This window comes from Cynara cardunculus, assembly GCF_001531365.2.
Source record: "Cynara cardunculus var. scolymus isolate 2C chromosome LG 11, CcrdV1, whole genome shotgun sequence".
NCBI lineage: Eukaryota > Viridiplantae > Streptophyta > Magnoliopsida > Asterales > Asteraceae > Cynara > Cynara cardunculus.
Window position 1 is genome coordinate 8843506 of NC_037538.1, and position 24485 is coordinate 8867990.

The 24485-nt window shown below is 34.8% G+C and overlaps 3 protein-coding genes across 6 annotated transcripts; 1 reads left to right on the top strand and 2 right to left on the bottom strand.

Moving 5' to 3' along the window:
- Positions 1 to 405: 405 nt before the first annotated feature.
- LOC112521844 (probable LRR receptor-like serine/threonine-protein kinase At1g56130) lies at positions 406 to 6871 on the bottom strand. The gene is made up of 19 exons (XM_025130834.1): positions 6716 to 6871; positions 6483 to 6639; positions 6260 to 6331; positions 5920 to 5991; positions 5762 to 5833; positions 5602 to 5673; positions 5385 to 5456; positions 5234 to 5305; positions 5069 to 5140; positions 4709 to 4780; positions 4214 to 4285; positions 3751 to 3822; positions 3606 to 3674; positions 3460 to 3525; positions 3343 to 3387; positions 3169 to 3233; positions 1997 to 2373; positions 1177 to 1372; positions 406 to 822 (listed from the first exon to the last, which is right to left on the bottom strand). Exons 1-19 carry the CDS (start codon positions 6795 to 6797, stop codon positions 635 to 637), a joined length of 1965 nt encoding a protein of 654 aa, XP_024986602.1. The 5' UTR covers positions 6798 to 6871; the 3' UTR covers positions 406 to 634.
- Positions 6872 to 11980: 5109 nt separating this feature from the next.
- On the bottom strand, positions 11981 to 12901 carry LOC112521831 (ATP synthase subunit b', chloroplastic). Its single transcript, XM_025130819.1, has one exon. It carries the CDS (start codon positions 12806 to 12808, stop codon positions 12149 to 12151), a length of 660 nt encoding a protein of 219 aa, XP_024986587.1. The 5' UTR covers positions 12809 to 12901; the 3' UTR covers positions 11981 to 12148.
- Positions 12902 to 18721: 5820 nt separating this feature from the next.
- On the top strand, positions 18722 to 23469 carry LOC112521367 (E3 ubiquitin-protein ligase KEG). 4 transcript variants are annotated; one of them, XM_025130190.1, is made up of 5 exons: positions 18722 to 18804; positions 20092 to 20463; positions 20794 to 20885; positions 20979 to 21452; positions 22263 to 23469. In XM_025130190.1, exons 2-5 carry the CDS (start codon positions 20098 to 20100, stop codon positions 23203 to 23205), a joined length of 1875 nt encoding a protein of 624 aa, XP_024985958.1. In that variant the 5' UTR covers positions 18722 to 18804; positions 20092 to 20097; the 3' UTR covers positions 23206 to 23469. The 4 variants fall into 4 exon arrangements, with proteins under 4 accessions (XP_024985958.1, XP_024985961.1, XP_024985959.1 ...); XM_025130193.1 differs by having other exon boundaries at positions 22314 to 23469; XM_025130191.1 differs by having other exon boundaries at positions 18741 to 18971.
- Positions 23470 to 24485: the final 1016 nt, after the last annotated feature.

Genomic DNA, 24485 nt, shown 5'->3' on the forward strand with positions numbered 1-24485 from the left:
TACAGGGTAAGACTTTTGTTCCTTGTCTCGCTCTTACCCGGTTAAATCATTGGTCCTTACTATATTCAATCGGTGTGGTAATGTTACCTGGTAATCATTACCCGGGTAAGCGTTTGGTAAACGGCTCCTTATTCTTTTGAGTGGTCAATCGAGCAGAAGAAAAAAACAACCGACTCCCTAACCTTCTATATTTTGGAAGTTTTTTTTATTAACCTAGATATCCAACCCACTATGCAAGCCGACTAATCCCAAGGCGACCACCTGCTTTGTAGATAGCCTTGAGTCACCGCATTTAAACTCAGGTGGAATCAACCCATCTAAAAGTGATTTCCCCAAAAACTTATTTAGTCAAAGTAGATATACACATATTACACACAGCTTTCGAATATTATTACAAAAAAGACATACAAGAAAGAAACCTGTTTTTATTGGTAGCATAAGTTTACAAACAACTATGAACAATAGCCTAGCCACAGGTTTTTATTTATATTTTTGTAAATTGTGGGTGTTCAGGTCAGCTTGTATGCACCTCAACTAATTCAATAGTGCCCTGGAGAACATTCCGGAAAGTCCCTACTGGTCTTGACAGGACTAGAGCTTGTGACTTATGGGGAGGATCCCCAAAAGCCTAAGCCTAGATAGAAGTTCGGCTTTTCTTGGGCGAGTCTATATGAATAGGTACATGTTCCGGTGTCTTCTTTACCCGCCATAAGTAAAAAACGGAGGCTATTATGAAAATCGCGGCTACACCTCCAAGCGTTATCCCAACGATCATTCCTACTTGCTTCTTGTTGTCGTTGGAAGAACCGGTGCCGATGGATGCTAGCAAAATAAAACAAGATTTATGTGGCAAGAAAAATATCAAGATATTGTCCACGTAAAGTTAGTTGTTGTACAACTGTCAAATCGTTATTAATCTTTTATGTCAAACTAAAAAACAAATCCGACCAAATAAATACAGTATACCCCACTCAAAAATAGGGTAATAGGGTATAGCCGTATAGGGTGGGATGTACTTGGAAGGCAAAAGCATCCTCCACCTGAAATAGTAGAACGACTGTTTCCATAAAGTCCCCAAACTCGTACAATAGAGTGAGTTAAACCGTGATGTCAAAATTATGTAATAAGTAACTTTTATAAAAATAACTACATAATTGAGTGCCAAGAAAAACTAACCTCGTGAAACATGAATAGCCGAGATTAACGGACCAAACGTGCTCTGAACCGGAATGCAGCAAGTTCCTTTGCCCGCCCACACCAAATGAACGTCGATGATCGTGTTTGTTACGTTGGTCTCAAATGATCTCACCAACGCTCTTTTTGATCCACGTGCTTCCTCCTTCACGTTGAAATCTTGAAGAACTCTTTCACCCTTTTCAAATTTGCATAAACGTTAGGAGTAGTTGTTAATGACTATTTGAAAATTTGCATATCCACTTGAACATGTGATGACCAAGTGATTCGTATTCATTTACAAAATAAACAAATGTGAATGCGGAAATGGTCATTTTCATATATAATAAAGTTCCAAATCAGCTTAGACTTGGACCTATTTTACTCCGTATCCGTCAAAATCTCTCCTCTCCTCGAGGGATCTTTTGAAAAGTAATCTAACGGGGTTTCACATATTCTTATATAGTATCAGAGTCAAAGTCTACCACTCTAGAGCAATTTGTACCTGTCTAGCCCCCTCTCGACACTCTCAGACAATCTGTGCCCATCTAGCCTCCATTAGTGGGGGCATGTTAGAGTCCTACATTAGGTAGATTTGGCCATATTCTCCTCAATATATACCTCCCTTCTCTCATAAAGGACTCTTTTGAAAAGTAATAAAGGGGTTTATTCTCATAGTAGATGCAAATATTTAGGAACAGATTCAATGCATCGACTTTACAAAATATCATTCTTGATTTTTCATTGCAAACAAACTGTTGTTTCTGCAAAAAGTGATTAGTTTGCAATGAAAGATGTTGTATTTATATTATAAAGTATGTACCTGGATATAAACATCAAATAAGCGTCTTCCGAGGCCTTTCCATGACTCAGAATCATCCATTTGTATTTCAGAAAAATGAAGTTCAACGTTGTACCTCGCATTTCTCAAGCCCAGGCCGTAATACCTTAATGAGTTTGGCGAGATTCTTGCTGTTTTATACAATTCAGATTCTAAAGTACCTGTGATCTGAGAGGCGGTCTGTGCCGTGTATTGAGGCCCATTTGGGTTTGATATAAAACTGCCGGTGTTGCTTACTGCCCATTTATTATTTGAAGCCGTGTAGACTGATGAAGCTCCGAGGGTTTCTGAATCATCATCGAATCTAACACCGTATGAAGATGATTGTTGAGAGCCACCACATTTGACAGCAAAAGAATCTACAGTCAAATGTGTACCAAATTCGATGTTAAAACTTACATGTCAGAGTGTCATGTCAGCTAGACTTGGACTCTTCTCTCATCAAGGTCCGTTTTGGAGAGTGATATGATGGATTGCACTTATTCTCACACAATATTAAAGCTAAGGTTTATCTAGGGGCTTCTTGGAGTCCCTCATCGTTTGGACTTAGACGATTTCTTCTCAATATTATGTTATAACCCCCCTTCTCTCCTAAGGGTTTTTTTAGAGAGTAATTTGATAAATGATATTCTCACGGTCGAAGATTTTGGACTTTTTAACTTATTTTTTTGTTCCACCAGATCCTTCAAAACCTTCTCCAAAATAGAGAAAATAGGAGAGAGGATAAAGATCTGAAAATTTAAAGAACTCCAGCTTGCACGCACATCGACTAATCCCAGACTTGAAGAACAGCCAAGAAAATCCCATTGACCTTACAGGACTCGAACCTTTGAGGAGAATTCCCAAAGGCCCGAGTCCTATTGTCAGTTGAGCTAACCCCACAAGGTTAAAGATAAATAAAGGTTGAAGGTAAATACATGGTCTTTTTTGTTGTTTCCATTGATGAAGTTGAATGTATTATCATTTCATATAAACTTTATTTGAAAATTTGTTGGAGCATTAAATGTATTGAATATTTTAATAATATAATTAAATGTTGAATGTAATTTTTTTGGAAGATTTTAACTTTTGCTTCTCCAATTTGGAGAAACTTTTAGAGAATATTTTGAAGATCTCTTTGGCTTCACTATGAATGATGTTCAAACAGAACTTACCGACTGGAACCTTCTCTGTGCACTTGTTACCGCTTAGCAGGCAATCTGAGATTTCGGACGCCTTCCTGCATTGAGTTTTAATAAAAAGGTTAGGCTTTTCAATAGAAAAAATCCAAAGAAAATGGGATTAGATCTGTATGAAGAACACCAAAAAAATTATGATAAGTGGTTTACCCGTCTAGTAAGCCGTCTCCATTCACCAAAGTTCCCACAACATTCCTGTTGAAGAACTATTATGTTTATGCAGTGTTTGAACAATTCATATGTGAATTACAATGTTGTTCAACTCACATTGATCGTCTAATTTTCACGAAATTAGCAGGTAAATTACCGGAGATGGAATTGAAGGAGACATCTCTGTTGCAAGATTATGAAGAAAAAAAACAGATAAATACAAGACAACAAAAGGTAATTGAAGACATCATTTCAGAACTTACAATGCCCGGAGCTGTGGAGTTATGATATTTGATGGGATCTCCCCATTTAATCTATTGCTTCCGAGATACCTGAAAACTCATATAATTGTAGTCTAATCGAAGACCTGCAATGGTTTGATGTGAAAAAAGAGAGTGAAAGACTTACAAGAAATGCAACGATTGGGAGTCTTGGAAAGAGTTCGGTATGGCGCCTGTTAATTTGTTGAAGCTCAAGTCCCTTCAAAGTGTTTTCAAACTCAAGAACTTGAGACAAGATTATGATCTTACCACATGCATGACATTTGGCATGCCAGGGGTGCGTTTGGTATATAGATATGGCAGAACAAAGACTTGTTTCACGTTTGCCATGACATTAGACTGGGACATGACAAGATTGTATTTTTGTCCCACCTGCATTTTTGTTCCACCAAAATTGGTGGAACAAAAATCATGGAAATGTGACAAGATTAGTAAATTCGACACTACCCATGTCAGTTTAAAACCCTAAAACCTTCCATAATTCTTTCACTGCCTCCCTCATTCTTGCCCTTCCAGTCATGTCCAATCCTATCTACCTACCAAACGCAAGCTGTGCAAACTGAATCTAGTATATATAGAAGTGAACTTACAGGGTTTGTAAGTCAGGGAAGGAGCCAATTTGTGAGGGAATTTCTCCAGCCACTCGGGAGCTTCTCAAGGAACTATAGACAATATCCGAGTCACATCAGATATTTCTCAAACTTGTACTAATTTGGGAATTATTGACTATGGAAACCATCATACTAGATTAACAACTAACCATTGTTCTTACAAGAAAATGCAAAAAAGAAAAGAAAGTTCAAATAAAACAAAAACAAGAATACTACTTTATGCAAGAATGAGCAACTCAAACAAATTTTGGAAATATAAATGCAAATGTAAAGGACCATCGTGTTTGGCACTTCCTATACAAAATCGCTCACTCACTGCAATTGTGCATTTCTTTTTGCATCTATACAAGAATGCTAGTTTGTTTGCAATGAAAACCAAGCACGATGGTTGAAAGAAGGAACAACTAGTTGAATTTTAGAGATGTAAGACTAATAATCAAAACAAAAGTAAACGAGAAAGCAGTGAAGTCATACAGAATCGAAAGGCTTGTCAAGTTAACCAAGAAATCAAGTGTCGAGTCTTCACCACCCAGATCACCAATTCTCCTATACAGCAAAAGAAATGAATGAATAGATTGGATAGCTTATCATATGAGCAGAGAACCCAGAAACAAACTATTCGTTCATGATGAAAATTATTCATAATGAAAATACATGATAAAATGCATTATATCATGAATAATGAAAATGCATGATATTCAGGATTATTTAGGGTTATTCATCATGAATAATGCATGAAATAGTTAGTTCCTAGGTTCTCAAAGTATTTATGGTTCACATTTGAGCTGTTTTGTTCAGCAGAGTAATCCTCCAAATATTTCTAAGCAATCTTACAGGTCTTCTAGTTTCGTCAAAGCAGCATAACTGCTGGGAATTGGGCCTTCAAGAGCTGTTCCTTCAAGTCTCCTGTAAGGGCAACGCTTAGTGAAAACAAATGAAAATCCATTACCGTAAATCGATTATTTCATAACCAAAGAGATGACAGATAGTCATGCATACAGTGTTGTTAGATTCGTAAAAGTTCCAAAAAACTCGGGAAGCTTTCCAGTGAAACCATTGTCTGATGCCCATCTGTTGCAGCAAAAACATGTTTAAGATAAGGAAAATCTTCGTACTCAAAAGTAAATGAATGTTGAAAGCAGTGAGTTACACAGTTTGAAGAGATTTCAAGCTTGATAGTTCTTGAGGAAATGGCCCGCTCACTCCACTGCTGTCTATATACCTAATTGATCAACAACATATAAACTCAAACCCTTAAGTTGATCAAAGGAAGAAAGTTGAAAATTAGTTATTTTGACCTCAAAATTTGAACCGTTTTAGAAAAAGATGATGAACAAGTGACATATGTAACTTATGGATTTACTTACAGTTGCTCTAAGGAAGTCAAGTTTCCTAAATCAACAGGTAAGGGTCCATTGAAATTGTTTGAACTGAAGCTTCTGAACAACGATATAAATTCATCACTAGTAGTGTAAAAGGAAAATCAAAATGAATGATTGAATGTGAGAATTGAAGATTTTTACTAACAAGGATTTCATCTTGGTAAGATTGCCAAGCTCCATAGGCACGAGTCCGCTAAAATTGTTAATGCCAAGACTCCTGATGATTAACAATTGTGCAAAGTCAAGTGATGCTATTAAATCAGAAGTAAAAATAAGTTTGGGAGAAGATTGAGATGTACTAACAAATATTGCATTTTGAACAACTTTGCGATTCCTGGAGGGATAGAGCCACTTAGTATGTTCTGTCCGAGGTTCCTGCAGCAAGTTAAAGTGTTAAAACTCAAATAAATTGAGTTATGCATAACTTTTGAGGTCAAACAAACTCATTTTTAACATCGCAATCATACGAATTCTTTGGTTTCCATGAGAACATTTGATAACTACATCCAACAGTATAACAAGATGGTGTCAGCTGTGTAACAAAATCCATAGCAATTTTCAAGTTGAAATGCAATATCTTTGACCTCACAAGTATAGAACTTATTTCTTCTATCTCTAGAAACTAAAGTCGTTAGTGTCTCACAGGTCCATGAGCTCAGTGAGTTGAAAAAGTTCTGGTGGGAGTTCACCAGAAATGTCCAAAGCATATATCTTCCTGCAAGGACAAAAATGAAAATCTCAACCTTTCATCAGTGTAAACTAATCTGTTATCTGTTCCAATATTGACAAATCATTTTCTTTACAAATTGCAAAGTGAAATGCTCGTTTGAACGTTAGTAGTAGAAAGAAGAGCATAAAGAACTGACAAGTGAGTTATGCGACAGATGTTGGCAGGACAATCACAAGCAATTCGCGGGTTTGCAGTCTCTGCAGCCCAAGATGCACCTTGAGTGCAGGGGTCAGTAGTCAAGTTCAGCTTTGAACTCAAACCCCAGTAATCTATCAGCTTGTTGATAGCAGCCACTATGATCACAACAGAGAGAAAGAGTCAGCTTAACTGAATACTTTATATACAAAGAGATACAATACACACACAGACCTTCACTCGGTTCGGTGGTTATTTGAGCGTCAACAAGTTTATGTATGGAGAAAACCAAGAAACAGAAGCTTAGAATCCCCATAACTAAGCAATGAACGTACACAGAGAGAGAGAGAGAGAGAGATAAGAAGCAAGGAGGGCTAAAAGCTCATGAAGTTTCAACTTTAGATTCCCAACTCATCTAAAAAGTTGTAGTATACACCAAGACAGTTTTTGTTTCATTTATATGCTATAATTGGACCATTTATTCTCAGGATATTTTGGAAACTTCTTTTGGGTAAGCTATACTTGGACCATTTATTCTCGGGATATTTTCGAAACTTCGTTTGAAGGGTAATCTAACGGGGTTGCAGGTATTCTCAAACATATATTTGGTATATGAGAAGTCTTATGGTCAATGCACAAGGTACAACGGTGTGAACTAAAAAGCCATGCCTTCAACACACAGAGACAAACAAGTGTTTTACCAGGTCAAGTTCACATCATCATTATCATTATCATCTGTTTTCTCTAATAATTTAGTCATCTTTCTTGATCTGTACGATATCATCAATTACCAGTGGCTAATAGGGAGACATGGAAATGGAAATAAGGAGTTGGAACACTTCATTCAGATCTTGACTGTAATCTTGATTGTTTTCTTTATATGAATCATGTTGATATCCACTGAAGTCAGTAAACTATAAATTCCATCCCTGGAGTATCCACCAACATGCAGGTTTAGTCCATTAAAATTTCCTTTTGCTCTTTTGGCCCAAAATCTACTATCTTGTCCTATTTTGGTCTGTGAGCCTAACAGTGTTAACAGATCTCCATTAAATAAAGTATGTACATAGCATGGGCTATTTAGCTAGAGGACCTTAAATTGGAAGCATGACCTTTTATTAGCATGTGTCATGTATGCCCAAGAAAATAGCTAAAGCTACATCATATGACAAGCTCAAATCACAAGTAACACTTGATATGTGTCAAAACATTAACTAACTCAACCACCAGATAAATGTTAAGCCTTGATAATGCTCCTCATAAGGCATCAGTTCGAGTCCTTAGGACCACTGAGATTTTTCTAATTGTCATCTTCAACACCCATCGAGCTTCACGGTTACACATTCGTGATATGGGTACTTGGATGGGTCCCGGGAAGTCGTCGTGCTACAACCCTTGAAATTTAAAATTAGTAGAGGGTAAATGAAGACAAATAGATAAACCATAAGGATTGCCGGCCTGCCAGTGAACAGACTAAAATACAAGATTAACTTAATTTGGGGGTCGTAGTCCAAGTTGTTTCTTTTAGAAGAATGAAGATCATATTCATTTACTAAGTAATGGGTAATTGTTTAAAGTCTTGATTATAAGTTAACAAAAACTTAAGGACAAAGAAGTCGATTCTTAGTATCTTGCCAATGCCCCAAAAATCTCTCCTGATTGACTGTCATTAAAAGCTACAAAGCTACTAGAGACTCGGTGAGGAATTTTATCAAACAGTTGGTGAGCTCAAGGTGACGTCAAAATACACATCTAAACTTCAAAATTTGATATTTTCTGGATAAATTGGAAACTTGTACAGCAAAAAAGAAACAAAAGTATGCTTATAACAACTGGAAAGTAAAAGAGGAAACCACTAAAAGGGGTATTAAAAAGAAGGTGTTCATCAAAAACCTAATCCTCGTCTCAACCTGATTATATCTCTTCATTACCTCTTTTAACCAATTCTCTGTTAAATTTGATCTGTTCTTAATATAAAATACCCTTATACCCTAATCGTCATTTCTCCTTATATAAGTTCGTTTCCTGAAATTTTGACCTTAATTCTAGCACGAGCAGGTCCAATATCTGTGCTATCTTAATTTACGGGTAAGAAAAACTATAAAAAATGGGTTTTGACTTCGGTTGCTCTCTTTGGTGGACTGTTCTATGTCTACAATGTGTAATTGAAGATTGCCAACAATTTATCGACGACAACACGTCACCAGATGAAGATTGTTAGGGTAGGTTTGCCGTCTAGATTTTTTCTGATAAAAATGGAAGTTGCAATTGCCATCCATCATGTGGTGTTTGAGATTGTTTATAAAAATAATTTCTTCGCTTATTCCGGTGTGACATCAATAATAAGCATTTTTGAATGTTTGGATAAACAACTTATACCGATGTCAAACCGGTAATAAAGAGTTTTTAAATAAGCTAAACCCTTCTGACTTATAATAAATTGATAAATGTTTTTGTAAAAAAACATAAATTATTTTAAATAAGCAATCTCAAACACTACCTATATGATGTGTAATGATAGTATCCATAAATTGTAACTTATTTTTTATAAATTTAAATGAGCAAATATCAATTTAAAATAATGCATTTTCAATGCCCGTGACTTTTTTACAATTAGGTTGGTGGATGCACAAGCATCCGGGACCTTCTAGTGGTCCGTCCCTGTTTTTAATGGAAGTTGAAATAATACACTCGTTACGTTACGACTTTTGTTTTTCAACAACTTTTATGTAATTTATATATAATATTAACCATGATAAGTTAAAAAACCGTTGTTTTAATCTTAACCGTTTAAATCAATCTTTCATATTAAATCTCAACAGTGTAAACTAATGTATTTTACTGCAGTTACATATTAAATTACCTTTTCAATCTACTAATCTACATTCTACGCCCTTCTATGTTTGGTACATATTTTCCCCTCTCTCTCACCATATTATTGTTGGAATTTTGAAGAAGTACAAATCTTGATGCATCATGTATAAGTTTAAAAGCTCCACACAAGATAATTAAAAATGAGACTATATTTTATTTTCAAGTTACACATTATACCATTTTAATTAGTTATTTAATTTACTTTATATCCCTTTTGTTTTTCATTTTACATATTAACATACATAATCATATATTAACTAATATACATTAAAGATTTACGTTTTTTTTCTTCACAAATTATATCATTATAATCGTCTCAACAATACTTTCAAAATAAATCCAATTTTGAATATGTTTGGATTTAATCATATTATATAACAAACTCTATAAATCAATTTCAATTGTATGTGTAGATTAAATCGGTTCCTAAAATTTATTCTCAATTTCAACTTCAATTGATCTAATAATCGTCATTAAATTTCAAAATAAACAAAATCAAGGGCCATGATTTGATTCATAGAGTTTGTAACAATTACATTTTTTGTATTTAAATCCCTCTCTCTTTCTCTTTCTCTTTCTCACACACATACTATATATATATATATATATAGAGAGAGAGAGAGAGAGAGAGAGAGAGAGAATATTTTAGGGTCATTTACTGAAAACTTACCAGGTCACCTTGCATTATTGGATGAACATGACAAAGATTGAGAATCTTAAACGACCAGAGTTGTGTCGTAGTGGTTGAGGTCCTAGGGGCTGTGGTAGCATATCTCATCCAGGGTTCGATTCCAGGCGTACACAATAATTATGTCCAGTAAGTTTATCAAGGTTGATTTCTTACAACAATTTGCCCCAATAAGAGCAATAACAAGGACCAAGAGTTTTGCTCGATAAGTGAGAGTAACGACTCTTACCAGATAAGCACTTACTGGATAAATTGTTGTATACGATGCAGTTTTAGTGAACTAAAATCTTATCTGATAAGTTAAGGGAAAGTGTTAAACTCTTATCGATAAGCGCTTACTATATGAGCATTAAGTAAACGACCCCTTAGTTTTTAAAAATATAATAAAAATCAACATTCATTTGACAAATGCTACAAACACCTCTTCCCCTCCTCCTCCCCCTCCCCTTTTAGCCATTCTAACCCATTTCTAGCATGTTTTTCTTTATTCTCTTTGTATTACAACACTTCTAACATGTATTTCTATCATTTAACATGTCTAAATAGGGTTATATCAGAGGGTGTACCAATGTGTGGTTTCGAATAGGGCCACCAAAAATTTTAGAGCCCACAAACTTTTTTGGGGGCCCAATCATATATGTATTTTGATTTTTAGCCGACATTTTAACTTAGGGACCGTTTACCAAACACTTATCCGGTAAGTACTAATCGGCAAAAATTAATATTATCATTTACTTACCGGGTAAGATTTTAGTTCATCAAAACGGCATCGTATGCAATAATTTACCCGGTAAGCACTTACCGTGGTAAGAGTCGTTGCTCTCACTTACCGGGTAAGACTCTTGGTCCTTGTCTGGCTCTTACCGGTAAGATTCTTGGTTCTTACCATATTCATCTGATAATATAATGTGATTTGGTAAGTGCTTACTCGGGTAAACGTTTGTCAAGTCACATTCCCTTACTGGATGAATATGACAAGTAGCAAGAATCTCACCTTGTAAGAGCGAAGACACAGACTAAGAGTCTTACCCGATAAATGATGGCGAAAACTTTTACCACGGTTAGCGCTTACCAGTAAATTGTTACACACGATGTCGTTTTGGTAGACTAAAATCTTACCCGATAAGTAAACGATAGAGTTGAATTTTACCGTTAAGCACTTACTAGGTAAGTGTTTATTTAAACGCCCTGAAGTTTTACTCTCAATGTCACATTATGATCTCATAAGCACCCAATTCTTTCCCAAACACTATTACATGAGCATATACTACTATTTATGTAATAAAACACAACTCATAGATTTGTTTTTGGATTTCAAGTAATTTCACCCTGATTTCTTAACCTTTTCTTTTGTTCCTTTACGGGTTTGCTCATAAATAGTACGGGAACGCAATGACCACTATCTTTTTTATATGAGCATGTACTGGTGCTCTACAGTTGTTGTTGCTTACTGAGTAATTTCCTCGACCCACGTTTGATTCAAATGTGTTTTGACCTTCACCATTTAACTCTTAAGGCCCATTTGGTTTATACGGGTAGGTAGGATTTGAATTTGAACTCTAATTCGGTCATGTGTTTGGTTTAAAAAAAATGGATTTAAAAAATCGTAGAATTTCAGTGAAATCCCACAATCAACAGGTTTATAAATCTTTTGAAGATGATTCTCATTTCAAATCCATGTCTCATGGAATATTTGTTTCAATTTCTTTGTGGCCTCCAAACAAACAAATATTTATAAAAAGTTCAATTACATTCCAAATCTTACAAACCAAACAGGATATACAAAAAAATAAAATTCAGTTTCGTTCTAAACTAGAAACAGAACAAACCAATATTTGAAATCCACAAAATCCAGATCTCTCAAAGACATTATGTCAAAATAAACATGTAAATATTCTAAACCTTTTTTATTGAACAAAATTCTCGATCAATAAAAATTCAAGGAAAAAATATAAAAATATTATTTGACAATTAACAATAACTTCATTACACATCAAATCCAAATTCAAACCCGAATCCGAATCATCCGATTATAAACAAGTTTTTTTGATATTTTACTTGATTCTAGTAAACTTTTATCCAAATTTGAAGGACTGATATGTAAATTATTGAACTGGAAGGACCTTGTTGACAATTTCCTGACTAAGAGCTGCAATCTGAGAATCAAGAGACTTGATCGTATCATCCTTTGACTTCTCCAAACCCGCCAACGCCTCCTGCAACTCCGCCTCCACCTTCTTCCTCCCTTCCGCCAGCTTCGCATCCACCTCCGTCGCCGTCTCCTTCTTCATCTGGTTCAATGCCGCTGATATCTCCGCCCTCGCTGCTCTCATCACCGCCGCCGCCTGCTCCTCCAATTGCTTCACCTCACTCGATGTATCCTTCACGCTGCTCAGCTTCTCTTTGATCTCCGCATCCCTTCCGTCCATGAAATTCCCCAACGGCGAGTAGTATACTTTGTCGAGAGCGAACATGAGGAAGAGAAACTCCGCCGCGATGATCGGAAGCGTGAGATCGAAGTCGAAGAGTTGGGCCTTTTCGATCTCGACGGCGAGGGAGGGGAGTGGTGTGGCGGCGACGGAGGCGGCAACGAGGGCAGCGGCGGCTAGGGATTTGGGAGTGATGGAAAGGGAAAATCGGGGTTTGATGAGGGGGAGGGGGAGGGGGAGGGAGACGGAGGGTTGTGGGAGGGGTTGGTGTTTTGATTTAGGAGTTGGGGGAGATGTGATTAGGGTTTTGGAGGAGGCCATGATCATGTTGGCCATGGAGGAGGATAGCTAACAATGGCGATGAAGAGTAATGCCCAAATGGTTGAGAGATCGGGTTGTGGTAGAGGGATTGGAAGATGATGATGATGGTAGTGGAAGTGGAAGGGGAAGGGGAAGGGGAAGGGGAAGGCTTATCTCATTCTATGCCACACAAAATGATATGCGGTTCCCAATTGCCAACAAAAATCAAAACAAGCCTTCCACGTCCAAAATTGAAAATTGTTCGTTCGGTAATATTTTTTTTATTAACCTGAATATCTAATTCTTTACGTGAGCCGATTAATTTTAGGATAATCATCTGCTTTGTAGATAGTTTGGAGTCATCACATTTGAACCTCCGTGGCCACAAGAAGATTTTTATTTCTCATTGGATTTGAATCTGAAACTTCTTGATACTTTTGACCTTTGAAGTCAAGCTCAAACCAATCAGACATCCCCTTATGGTTTGAAATAGCATTCAGTAACATTTTTGGGGTATATATAAATGAGAAATTAATTAAAGTAACCATTTTTTCTTGTGGTATTAGGTCTTTAAGTGATAGCTTTTGGAATTTATAGATGGATAAAAGTATAAAAAAAAGTTTCTGAAACAGGTCTGTAAGTATAAGAATTAAATCTGTAAAATAGATATAGATGTTAGAATTTGCAGATTTGGTTTATAAACTTTTTTTACATTTTGATCCTTCTGCAAATTATGGATTTGTTACTTGCGGATCTAGTAACATTTTGTTGATTTTAGAAAAGAAATGGTTAAATGATGAAACCAACATCTGAAAACGACTATTTTAATTAAATTTACCATACTCTAAATTATTATAAAATATTTGCTATATTTTTTCTTGTTAACAACGGGTATCTCAGTCCAATTTGCTATAAAATATTGTTTCTCACTTAGATGTCATTAGTTATTAAATAAAAACAGCAAATGTGAAAACCAAAAAAATTATTCTAACACATTATAATGTCCTCACGAAAAAAAAAATTCAACTATTTTTCATATTTCACCACGTAATTTCACATTTATTCAAAATTTGGCTTCTTTATTTTAGATATCATGGCTCAATTATTAACGAGTTTCCCACTCCGAAACTTAAATGGATGATGATGACTACATCTTTATTACCATCATCACCAACGACATCCGAGATCCAAAGATGATATATACTCAAGTACTTCAAGTAGTCACAAACCTCGTTATTTCATGTAATAACCCATCGGATAACCGAAACCTCCAAAACCTCCGGTGAAGCCATTGAACAATGAACTCGTTCGCCCACATGATCCGTATGCGTTGGAACCAGCATTCGATCTGCATGAAATATCTTTCGTTCCATTGATATTTGTATCATCGTGTTTGAAACCCCCTCCTCTTCTCAAATGCTCTTTTGGAGTGTAATATGAGGACGAGGCTGCACATAACTCACAATCTTGAAATGTTCGCCCAAGTCTTATTGTAGAATTGACAACACGATCATGTCCCTTTGTTGGGCCTTCGTGTCTTCGGTTTGAAAACAACCCTCTCATGCAACCCCATTTTGGCCGAGGTTTCGTATTAGCACCAAAATCCACATAACCATCATTGATTTCATTTAGGACAAGATTTGGCTGGTTCGAGTGATCGTTCCAGCTCTTCTTTTTCATGTCTATATATGAATAATCCATTTTGCTTGATGACCTATTTTGGAAATTCCCAAACTTCAAGTTCATTTATTCATTTGGTATTTTCTAGTTGATTCCACAAATACGAACTAAATCTTGTTACGTAAGTCAATAACTTACCCCTTGGCTTCATCTGTGCCGTAAGCGAGCTTCTCTGATCTTTCACTTGCAAGATTATTGACATGAGGTGTATGTCGAACAAACCGAAGCTGAGCAATGGAAACCGATAAGATTTGTTACTTGAATGTTAAAGATCAAATGTCGAATATATGTCTGTACAAAAAGTAACAAATCTTCCCCACCCAGATGATCAGTTGTGATTTGTGACCCTGATAGATTCTGAATTCAAATTACATTCTTTATAATGATTAAACATAAGATGTGAACATATCTAAGATAAACACCATATCCATATGTTTTGTAGTGATATTAGCAGCTAGAGAAGGAATATATAAAGCAAAATCCTATTTAAAATACTGTATCCAAGGATGGAATACGCTGACCTGATCACCATTCTGGATCCCATATCGCACAATAGAATCACGGTCACGAAGGAGTTTCTGACCCTTGAAGCATAAGCAGAACTGCCCCCATACATGCGACCTATGAACACAATCAAATGAATCATTTTCTTTGAACTCATCTTACCACCATTATATAGAACTTAACTTCTAGATCCAATGGCCAAGAATTGACAAATTCCGTATTTTTAGCATGTCTAGAAGAAGATAAAAGGGGGGAGAATCATAAATAATGAACCATTAGAGAGGATAATTAGGCATACCATGAAACCTTGGCATCTCCTTGTTTAGGCAAATAACTGAAAGCAGCCTCCACTGCCTGCTTCAATTTTGCCACCGTTGCTTTCTTTGTAACAATAATATCTACGTAACAAGCAGATCATTCAACATTCCTTTAATTCCAGAAAGAAAAATGACGAAATGTATATAGAGGCAGAGAGGAGGATCATAAATAACAATTACTCAAATCAATAAACAAATGCATTTATAAGAAGTTACCAAAAGAAGATCCATCTAACTTGAGAACGCAAAGTCTGATCGGTTGGAAGGAGAATTTGCCAAATGGAAGTCGCTTCCATGAGTAGCGTTTATCCGGCAAGAATGGAGGATAAGTGTTTGTCGAAAATGGCGATGATTGACTTATCTCAAAGGAAGCCTTACGATTAGAAACATTACGATTATATCCAAAATCAGCGAAATCGCCAACCTCATTCGCTAAAATTCCCATCCCTTAATTAATACGAGTAAATTATCAATAGATGAGATGCTGATGATAATGTGATTGCGATAAGATTCAATGGATGGAGAAATTGATGATGATGATTATGAATTGGATGGTAATCAATCGCTAAGAATTAGAGGGAAAGTTATGGTTAGGGTTTGAAATTTGGATTTGGGGACCGGAGAGACGGAATGCGAGAAAGGAAATCCTCCTCTTTGTTGAAATTTGACAGTTTCTTTCGGTTGGTCAGAAAGGTGACGTGTCCTTTTGCGCACTATTTTCAAGTACATAAAAATAAATAAATAACTAGTTTTTCGTTAAAAAATACTTTGATTTAATAAAAATATTTTTTCTCCGATTTTCTTGAAAGACATCATTAATTAAATCGACCAAAAAGAAACAAAACCAAGCATAATCAAACAAAAGAGATTAAGACAGGAAAACCGAAAACAAAAAGACATCTCGATTCATATGAACCCAGCCGAACAAAGCTAAAAACAAACACCCAAGAAAAACGAAGCAAACACATAAAAAGAAAACCCTTCAAACATCGAAACTTACGCTCCACAAGCAAGACGTGTAGTCGGATCGACTCATCAAGTTTCCATTGAAATAGAATCCACACAAGGAAAGACGACAAATGGCCTGGGGTTGCAGCATCAGTCTGCCCAAAAATTATTGAAACATTTTGTACGATGAGTGAACCATTGAAAAGGTAAACGTTGGATGTCGGAAGCTAAATCTGATTGCAAGGAAGGAGTTTGATCCAAATATTACTTTATTTATGTAACTTCATATCACATACATAAAAATCCGTAGGACGATTTGCCACAATTTTTTGTCAACGAAAATAAAATAAATCAAAATCAAAGTGACATAATTTAAAGTAAAAATTATTAATGGGAATAAAAGTTGTGTTATTTTGGAATAATATAGACAACGAAAATTGTTTATTTAAAAGATCATTTCAGTAATTTTGTCAAAATGCAAGTTTAGCTTATCGTTTGTCGGTACTTTTGACTTAAAATAATCAATTTAATACTATTTTAATATCTGATATGTTATTAAAAAGGTGTATCATTTAGATCATCTCTATCGCTATCGGTATCGCTTAGGGATCGTTTACCCAATTCTTATCCGGTAAGCGTTTAACGGTAAGATTCAAGACTTCTACTTAACTTATCGGGTAAGATTTTGAGGAGCCATCACCTCCCAATCACTGCAATTGTAGTTGATAATCGCTTCAAGATCCAAGTTTGTGAAATTATTTGGTTTATAGGCATGCTTGTAGTTTAAAGATTATAAAGATGAATTCATATTTATTTCCGCTTTAGTCATATGGTTAAATGTTTATACGGTAACATTTTTTTTATAGAAATAATAATAATAATAATGTATTTCATCAAGTACGGTTTTTGATTAACTTTAAGATAAACATCAATCATGTTGACATTTGATTCAATTATTATTTTGTATTTAAACGTATTTATCAGTTAGTTTCATAGGATTAAAAGAACTTTAAAAAATAATAAAAGACATATTAATTACTTGTAAACTTAAAATTTAAATTATTGTACAGTAGAAGAGTACTCACGCAATGCAGTGAAATCCATCTCGATTCTAATATATTTTATCTTTTATCTCTATCGACGTAATAATCAATTTTATATGGTTTTGAAAAAGCGATAATGTTTTTATTTTTAAATAAAATATAAAATTAAAGATTTCATAAAATTTTGAAAAAATATACTTTCAAATTAAATATTTAAAAGTTACCAGTTTTTTGTGTAATTTATTATTATAATTTAATTTAAGTTTATTAACAAAGTAATTTATTTTTCTTTAATAATATAATTTTTATAAAAATGATAATAAAATATTCTGTTATAACTCAATAATTATTTTAATTATATTTTAGATTTTTTATATGTAAATTAAGATGTTTATCTTGTATTTAATTAAGTGTATCTACAGTTAGTATAAATTCAAGCATGAAGATTTAATAAGTTACACTTACATATAATCTATTTGTAATTTTGAATTTTTAAGTAATATACCTCAATAAGAAGTAAAAAAATAAGTTTTAAAAGTTTTTACCAAATGTTTTATAATATAGTATATGCTATTAAACAATGCTCAATATATAAAAAAATTAATTTTTTTTATCTAGATACTTCATTATAAGTTTTTAAATTTATTTAAAAATATGGATAATTACAAAATACAAATGAAATTTGTTTTGCTTATAAGTTTTTGAATTTATATATGGTTCAAAGATTAAACGACGTGAGTTATTAAATATAAGTAAACTATGAATTTGATCAGTTTGTTGAAAAAACATTTTTTTGTTGTTGTAGTTTTAAAATTACAAGAGGATCATAGTTGTTTGGAAAACATGATCTCTCTATAACTGTCATTAAAAATTTCCATTAATTGAGGTGTAATTTTCTTATCATTTACTCGACCAAAATTGATTTTTCAATTTTGTTTTTTGTGGGTTTTGATAATACTATTTGACAGTTGTTGAATGATTTGATGCAGAGTGATTAAGTGGTCAGAATGATTAAGAGGCTCTCATCTGTCATGATATAGTGCAAAATGAACTAGAATTGTTTGGTAATTATTTTAACGAAATTAGGGCGCTGAATGGTTAAGGTAGACACATGATACAAAATCATTAAGAATGTTTTAGAATCATTAAGAAACAAATATTTTTTTTGCTAAAAAAAATCACCTCTTAACGATTCAGAAATTGTTTCTTAATTGATGTAATTGTCCCTCATTTGACAGATTTTTTAACTATTACTAAAAACAAGTCCGATTATTTTTACAAATCATGATAGTCCTTTGTAACTTCGAAACTAAGGGATAAAAATATTATTTTCGATAAACGAAATGGACCAAATTTATTTTTTACTCTTTTAATATTTATCCAGAAAAAAGAAAAAGAAAAAAGAAAATATCTTTTCACACTTTAAAATTCAGTTTCCATGGATGGCGATGGACTCCACAACTTTGATTTGTTTAATGAAGTTGCCGATGCTTGCAACACTGAAACCATCGATTGCTTTCTCTGATTGTTTTCTTCACCTGTAAATTCTCTACCTCGCTACTCAGATTTTGTCATCTCTTCTTTTTCGTTTTGTTGTTTTACTATAAACAAATCTCATGATTGATATATCATCACGATCACTTCTACTTGATCGTTGCATTAATTTGTCAAAACTCGAGTTTTCAATCTCTAATCTGCTCCCAAGCGGTAAGGGGTTTTGGGATGTTGAATTTTTTGTTCAAAATTTTATGCTTCAAGTGCTGAATTTGTTCCCCTTTTTAGTTGGTTTAGATAGTTAGGGCACAAATTGCAAAAAAAGGAAAATCAAATTATATTTCTCCTTATTAGTTGTTTTTGTATGCGCGCATGAGGATGATAAAGAAGAGTTGAAATTTGGGTAAAAATGTTTAGAATGAATTTCGAGTCTATTTACCTTCTTTGGTATTTAGGGAGCTAGTTGTAGACTATGGTGGGTGTTTATACTCGATTTTACTAATTATGGCGGTGTGGTCCTTCTACTTCATTATGTAATTGAGATTATGGTGGAAATTTCTGTTCTAATTAGACCTGGGGATACAAGTTTTGTTGTTGTATGTGAGCATGACTTAAGCTGGTTATGCGCATAAGCTCTTAAATTTGTAACTGTTGCCACACCAGCTATGAGATGGATGATATAAGAACACCAAAAAAATATTAGGAGTCATCGTGTGTGCGTGTGTACGGGTGTGTGTGTACATATATATTATATTGAATTAACCATTATTGTAAGTAAATCTTGAGTTACCATTATTACAGAACTTATTTGACATGTCTCCAAAAATTGTTTGCTGAAATTTATGTCATCCATTAGACCTAAGATAGTCTTTGCCTTCCCTCGATCTCAGTTAGTTGCTTGAACGTATCCGAGGCTGTGTTCATATTCCAAAGACAGTCTTTGTAGCCCTTATTTCGGATTCCTTATTACCAGTTTCTCATGTTACCAACCCTATTTGTCAAGTCACATGTTGCAATTTCCACATGACAAGTATTATAATTTGATGAAATGGATGGAAAACTGAGGTTTCCTGATGCATATTGCATCACACATACCTACATCATTGCATTTTCTGTTTCCATCTTTCTTCCAGTGCTATATATATATATATATATATATATATATATATATATAAATGCATCATTTAGTACAATCTTTCTAAGGTTATACATGAAGGAAAATTGCAAAGTTAGTTTTTAACTATGGAATATTTGAGCTATGCAAATTTATTATTTTCTTATTGATCTTTGTTGATCTTTGTTGATTACACATGATCAGTTATCTTTCATTCAGGACTTAATGGCTGGAAAAGTTGTTGCAAATAGACCGTCAACTTCCTTTGACTTCGAGATTGTTGATAATGATTATGATCAGCTTACAACTATAAGTGCATCTGCTAACCACATCAATCCATGGATAAATCCTGCATCTATAAAACTTAGGCATAGACTTGGAAGGGGCCCATTTGGCGATGTCTGGTTAGCAACTCGTCATCAAGTTACTGAAGATTATGAAGAGTATCATGAAGTGGCTGTAAAGATGTTACATCATATCAAGGAAGATAACATCAAGGCTGTATTAGATAAACTTAATGTTTTGTTGTCCGAAACTCAAGGATTACAAGGTGCATGCTTGCTGCATGGTGTTTCAGTTATAAGTGGGAAGGTAAATAAGCAGATCCTACTTTTTTTCTAGAAACAAAATTATACTTTATCGGTCCCAAGATAATACAATGTTTGACTATTCGTTAAATATCCGCAAATGCCCCTCAACAACTATAATCTAGAGGAATCTTTTGGACCAAAATAAATTATACCAAAATTTTGTGATAATTAATTTGAATCTTATCCAAAAGGGAATTTGCATTTATTTGCCGCAACCCAAAAAGAGATTTGTTGCATTTATCTTGGGACAGAGGGAATACTTGCTTGTAGATGATTAATGAATTTATGTACTTGTGTAGTTGTCTTCATTAAAAGGTTTCATATATTTCAGATATGCATTGTTATGAAATTTTATGAGGGATCAGTTGGTGATCAAATGGCTCGTTTTAAAGGCGGAAAGCTTTCTTTGCCTGATGTGTTGAGGTAACGTTGGTAAATGATAATATGAAATTATTTGCTAGTTTGTTTAATAATTGATCCATAGTATTATTCAGAGGAGCCTGTTAATGCTGATAGGTATGGGATTGATCTGGCTCAGGGAATTATGGAAGTGCATTCAAAAGAGAGCCTAATTCTTAATCTTAAACCTTTTAACATCCTCCTGAATGGAGACGACAAGGCAATTTTGGGCGATTTGGGAATCCCTTATGTTCTGCTAGGGGTACCATTGCCTAGTTCAGATATGACTAGAAGACTTGGCACGCCAAACTACATGGCCCCTGAACAATGGCAGCCAGAAGTTAGAGGCCCCTTAGCTTTTGAGACTGATTCATGGGGCTTCGGCTGCAGCATTGTGGAAATGTTGACAGGTGTGCAACCTTGGTGTGGTAAGTCTATTGATGAAATATATAACTCAGTTGTAAAAAGGCAAGAAAAACCACACATTCCAGATGGTCTTCCTCCTGCTGTTGTGAATGTAATTATTGGCTGTTTTGAGTATGACTTCAGGAGTCGTCCTTTGATGGCAGATATATTACATGTCTTTGAAAGGTACGCATCTTTCATTATTTTGGAATTCATTTATGATTCATAGAAATATAATCTGAGGATATTGGTTTCCGTGGATGTATGCACTTCTCTTTAATGGTGACAAAAATTCCATCAGTGAAAGATGAAAAATTATGCATTTAAGGAGTTCAATATAAGCCTGAGATCCAATGCAAACAATCAGCCAAAGGAATAGGTCTTATAACCTTGAATTTCTATAATAATCAAGCGCACTACCTCTAACAGTTCCTCTTGACCAGGAAGAATAGGTCCACCTTCCTTCCATTCCATGAATAAAGGCTCATTTGGATGAGCCACCGTCACTACTGAATGCGGCCCTCATTAACCTTTTACATAAGGTTAAGTGATCGAGTAGGGCTCAAGTCACCCTCATATATATAATATATTTGCTATATATCATATTGCTAACACATATACATGTGCATCATTAAGTTAATGACTTAATTCCATATGCAACCTATTTGCCGCTTGGTTTCTTGCTCCAAATAAGAAGAATTATGGTATCAAAAAACCATGATATATGATATGAAATGACCTTAGATGCTGAAAATTCACCACAAGTCAATCATAGAAATACTATTCTAAAATAAATTTTGTTAATCTGTATAAGGTCTCAAATGTAGCCTCTTTGATGTGAATGCCTTCTCTAAGCTATATTGATTTTTTGATCGCCTCTGTTTATTCACAAAAATCAAATTTTGATGTTTAACGGGAGCTTTTCACATCTGTGACCATCTTTGAAAAGCATCGCTTTCTTATTTCCATCATCCAAGTTATATACCAAATTTGCAGCTCAAAGAATGCAGCTTACCATGATGGAAGCTGGACTAATACCGGTAGCAGGACCATTGTAGAGAAATCAAATTGGAACGGCTACACAGAATGGTTTTTGTCAAAAGACCGTCTTCAGGTGGGTGATATGGTGCGATCAAGAAAGCCACTAAACTCTTGCAAGCCCGAAAACATGGTTGTTCCAGCGGGGATAATCGTGGGTTTAGACACTGATAGCAATCAAAATGGTTTTGTTTTGGTACGGGTGCATGGAATACATGATCCGGTTAGAGTCCATGGATCTACATTGGAACGGGTCACATTTGGGCTGGCAGCAGGGGATTGGGTCCGTTTGAAGAAAGAAAACAATAAACACTCTCCTATTGGTATCCTTCACTCCATTAACCGTGATGGAAGTGTAGCCATTGGTATCATTGGGATTGAAACTCTCTGGAAAGGTGTTTATTCAGACCTCCAAATGGCAGAAAGTTATTGTACTGGGCAGTTTGTGAGGCTAAAATCTAATGTTATCAGCCCAAGATTTCAATGGCTTCGAAAAAGAGGTTATGAGTGGGCCACCGGGCGGGTTTCTCAGGTGTTACCAAATGGTTGTCTTGTTGTCAAGTTCCCGAATAGATTGGCTTTTGGTGATGAAAACAGTTGCTTCTTGGCTGATCCAGCTGAAGTTGAATTGATCTCTTTTAGTACAAGTCCTAACATGATGAAAAAGTACCAACATCTTGAGGATTTTCATTGGGTCGTCAGGCCATTCTTGGTTTCTTTAGGTCTGTTCACCGCAATCAAATTAGGGTTTTGTGTCGGGAAGAAAATGGGAAGAGCAACTGCGAAAAACTCTGAAATCCTAGAAAATCAGCAGCGTGTCAATATCACAAACGCCAAATGGCTTCCTCCAAACATGGCCAACATCATTTTCAGAGAAGGGGTTACTACTACTCCCAGGTAATTCTTCCACTTTCAGGTTGATCCTAAATTGCACATTGAATCATATTATTTTGGTTATGCTAAAATGAAATCTGGGATCCGGGTTTGTTCAGTTACAACGGATTTCATTAGGTTTTGCAGTCTTGAATCCTTGTGTAAATAGCTGACTGCTTGGTCTGTAGATACTTCAATGGTGAATATATGAAGTTATGATAATGTCTTTATTATTATTATCTTCAAAAGTCTCCTCTTTGTACAGTGAATGAAATCTGAAAGTTATTTAGTCAATCTGATTATTATGATAGTTAAACGCTTACTGGACAACACTTACTTTACCGGATGAGCATGACAAGGACTGGGGATCTTACTCGGTAAGATCCAATAACACACACCAAGAATCTTACCCGGTAAGTGAGTGAGAAGATTCTTACCGGTAAGCATTTATTAGGTAAAACAATTCATTTTGATAGTTGAGAATGTTACCATATAAGGTAAGTAAGGGTGGCTAGCTACTCTTGCCAGTAAGTGTTTGATAAACGGCCCTTTCCATTTAGATCTTTCAAAACCAAAATTATCAAAATTTAGAAGTAGACAAGGAGTTGGAATAAAATTGATTTTTAAGAATAAACACAAATTTAATTTTTAAGATAAAATTGTTTTGGCAAAATAAATTTTGTTTACACACGATTTCATACATGGTCATCCCAAAACAATTTTATTTTTTTTGCAAAGTATCAACATCATGCATACCAATAATAATTGTAAGAAACGACTAATCAAGTATACAATATTAACATGGCTATATGATCCTACGGTCATGATCGATCCTAGAATTCTTACCAAACGATGGTTCAATTTATAACACGAATCCACACAAAATGGCACGACAAAGAATAATCGTTATCTGAATTGTCATTATGACACACTGCAATCTGTATTCTTGAAGTTTATCTTGCAAATTGTGCTCCATGTAAACCAAACGGATACAGTCACAGTAGGGTCAGCAGCAAAATGTACACAATCCAAATCTCACTTCATATCGAACAAGTAGAATATTAACAAAATATGAAGGCTAAGGAGCCGTTTACCAAACGCTTACCAAGTCACTTTATCTCACCAGATGAATACGATAAGGACCAAGAATCTTACCCGGTAAGTGAGGGCAACAACTTTTACCATGGTAAGCGCTTACCGGGTAAATTGTTGCATATGATATCGTTTTGATGGACTAAAATCTTACTCGGTAAGTAAATAATAGTGTTAAATTTTACCGGTAAGTACTTACCGGGTAAGTATACAGAC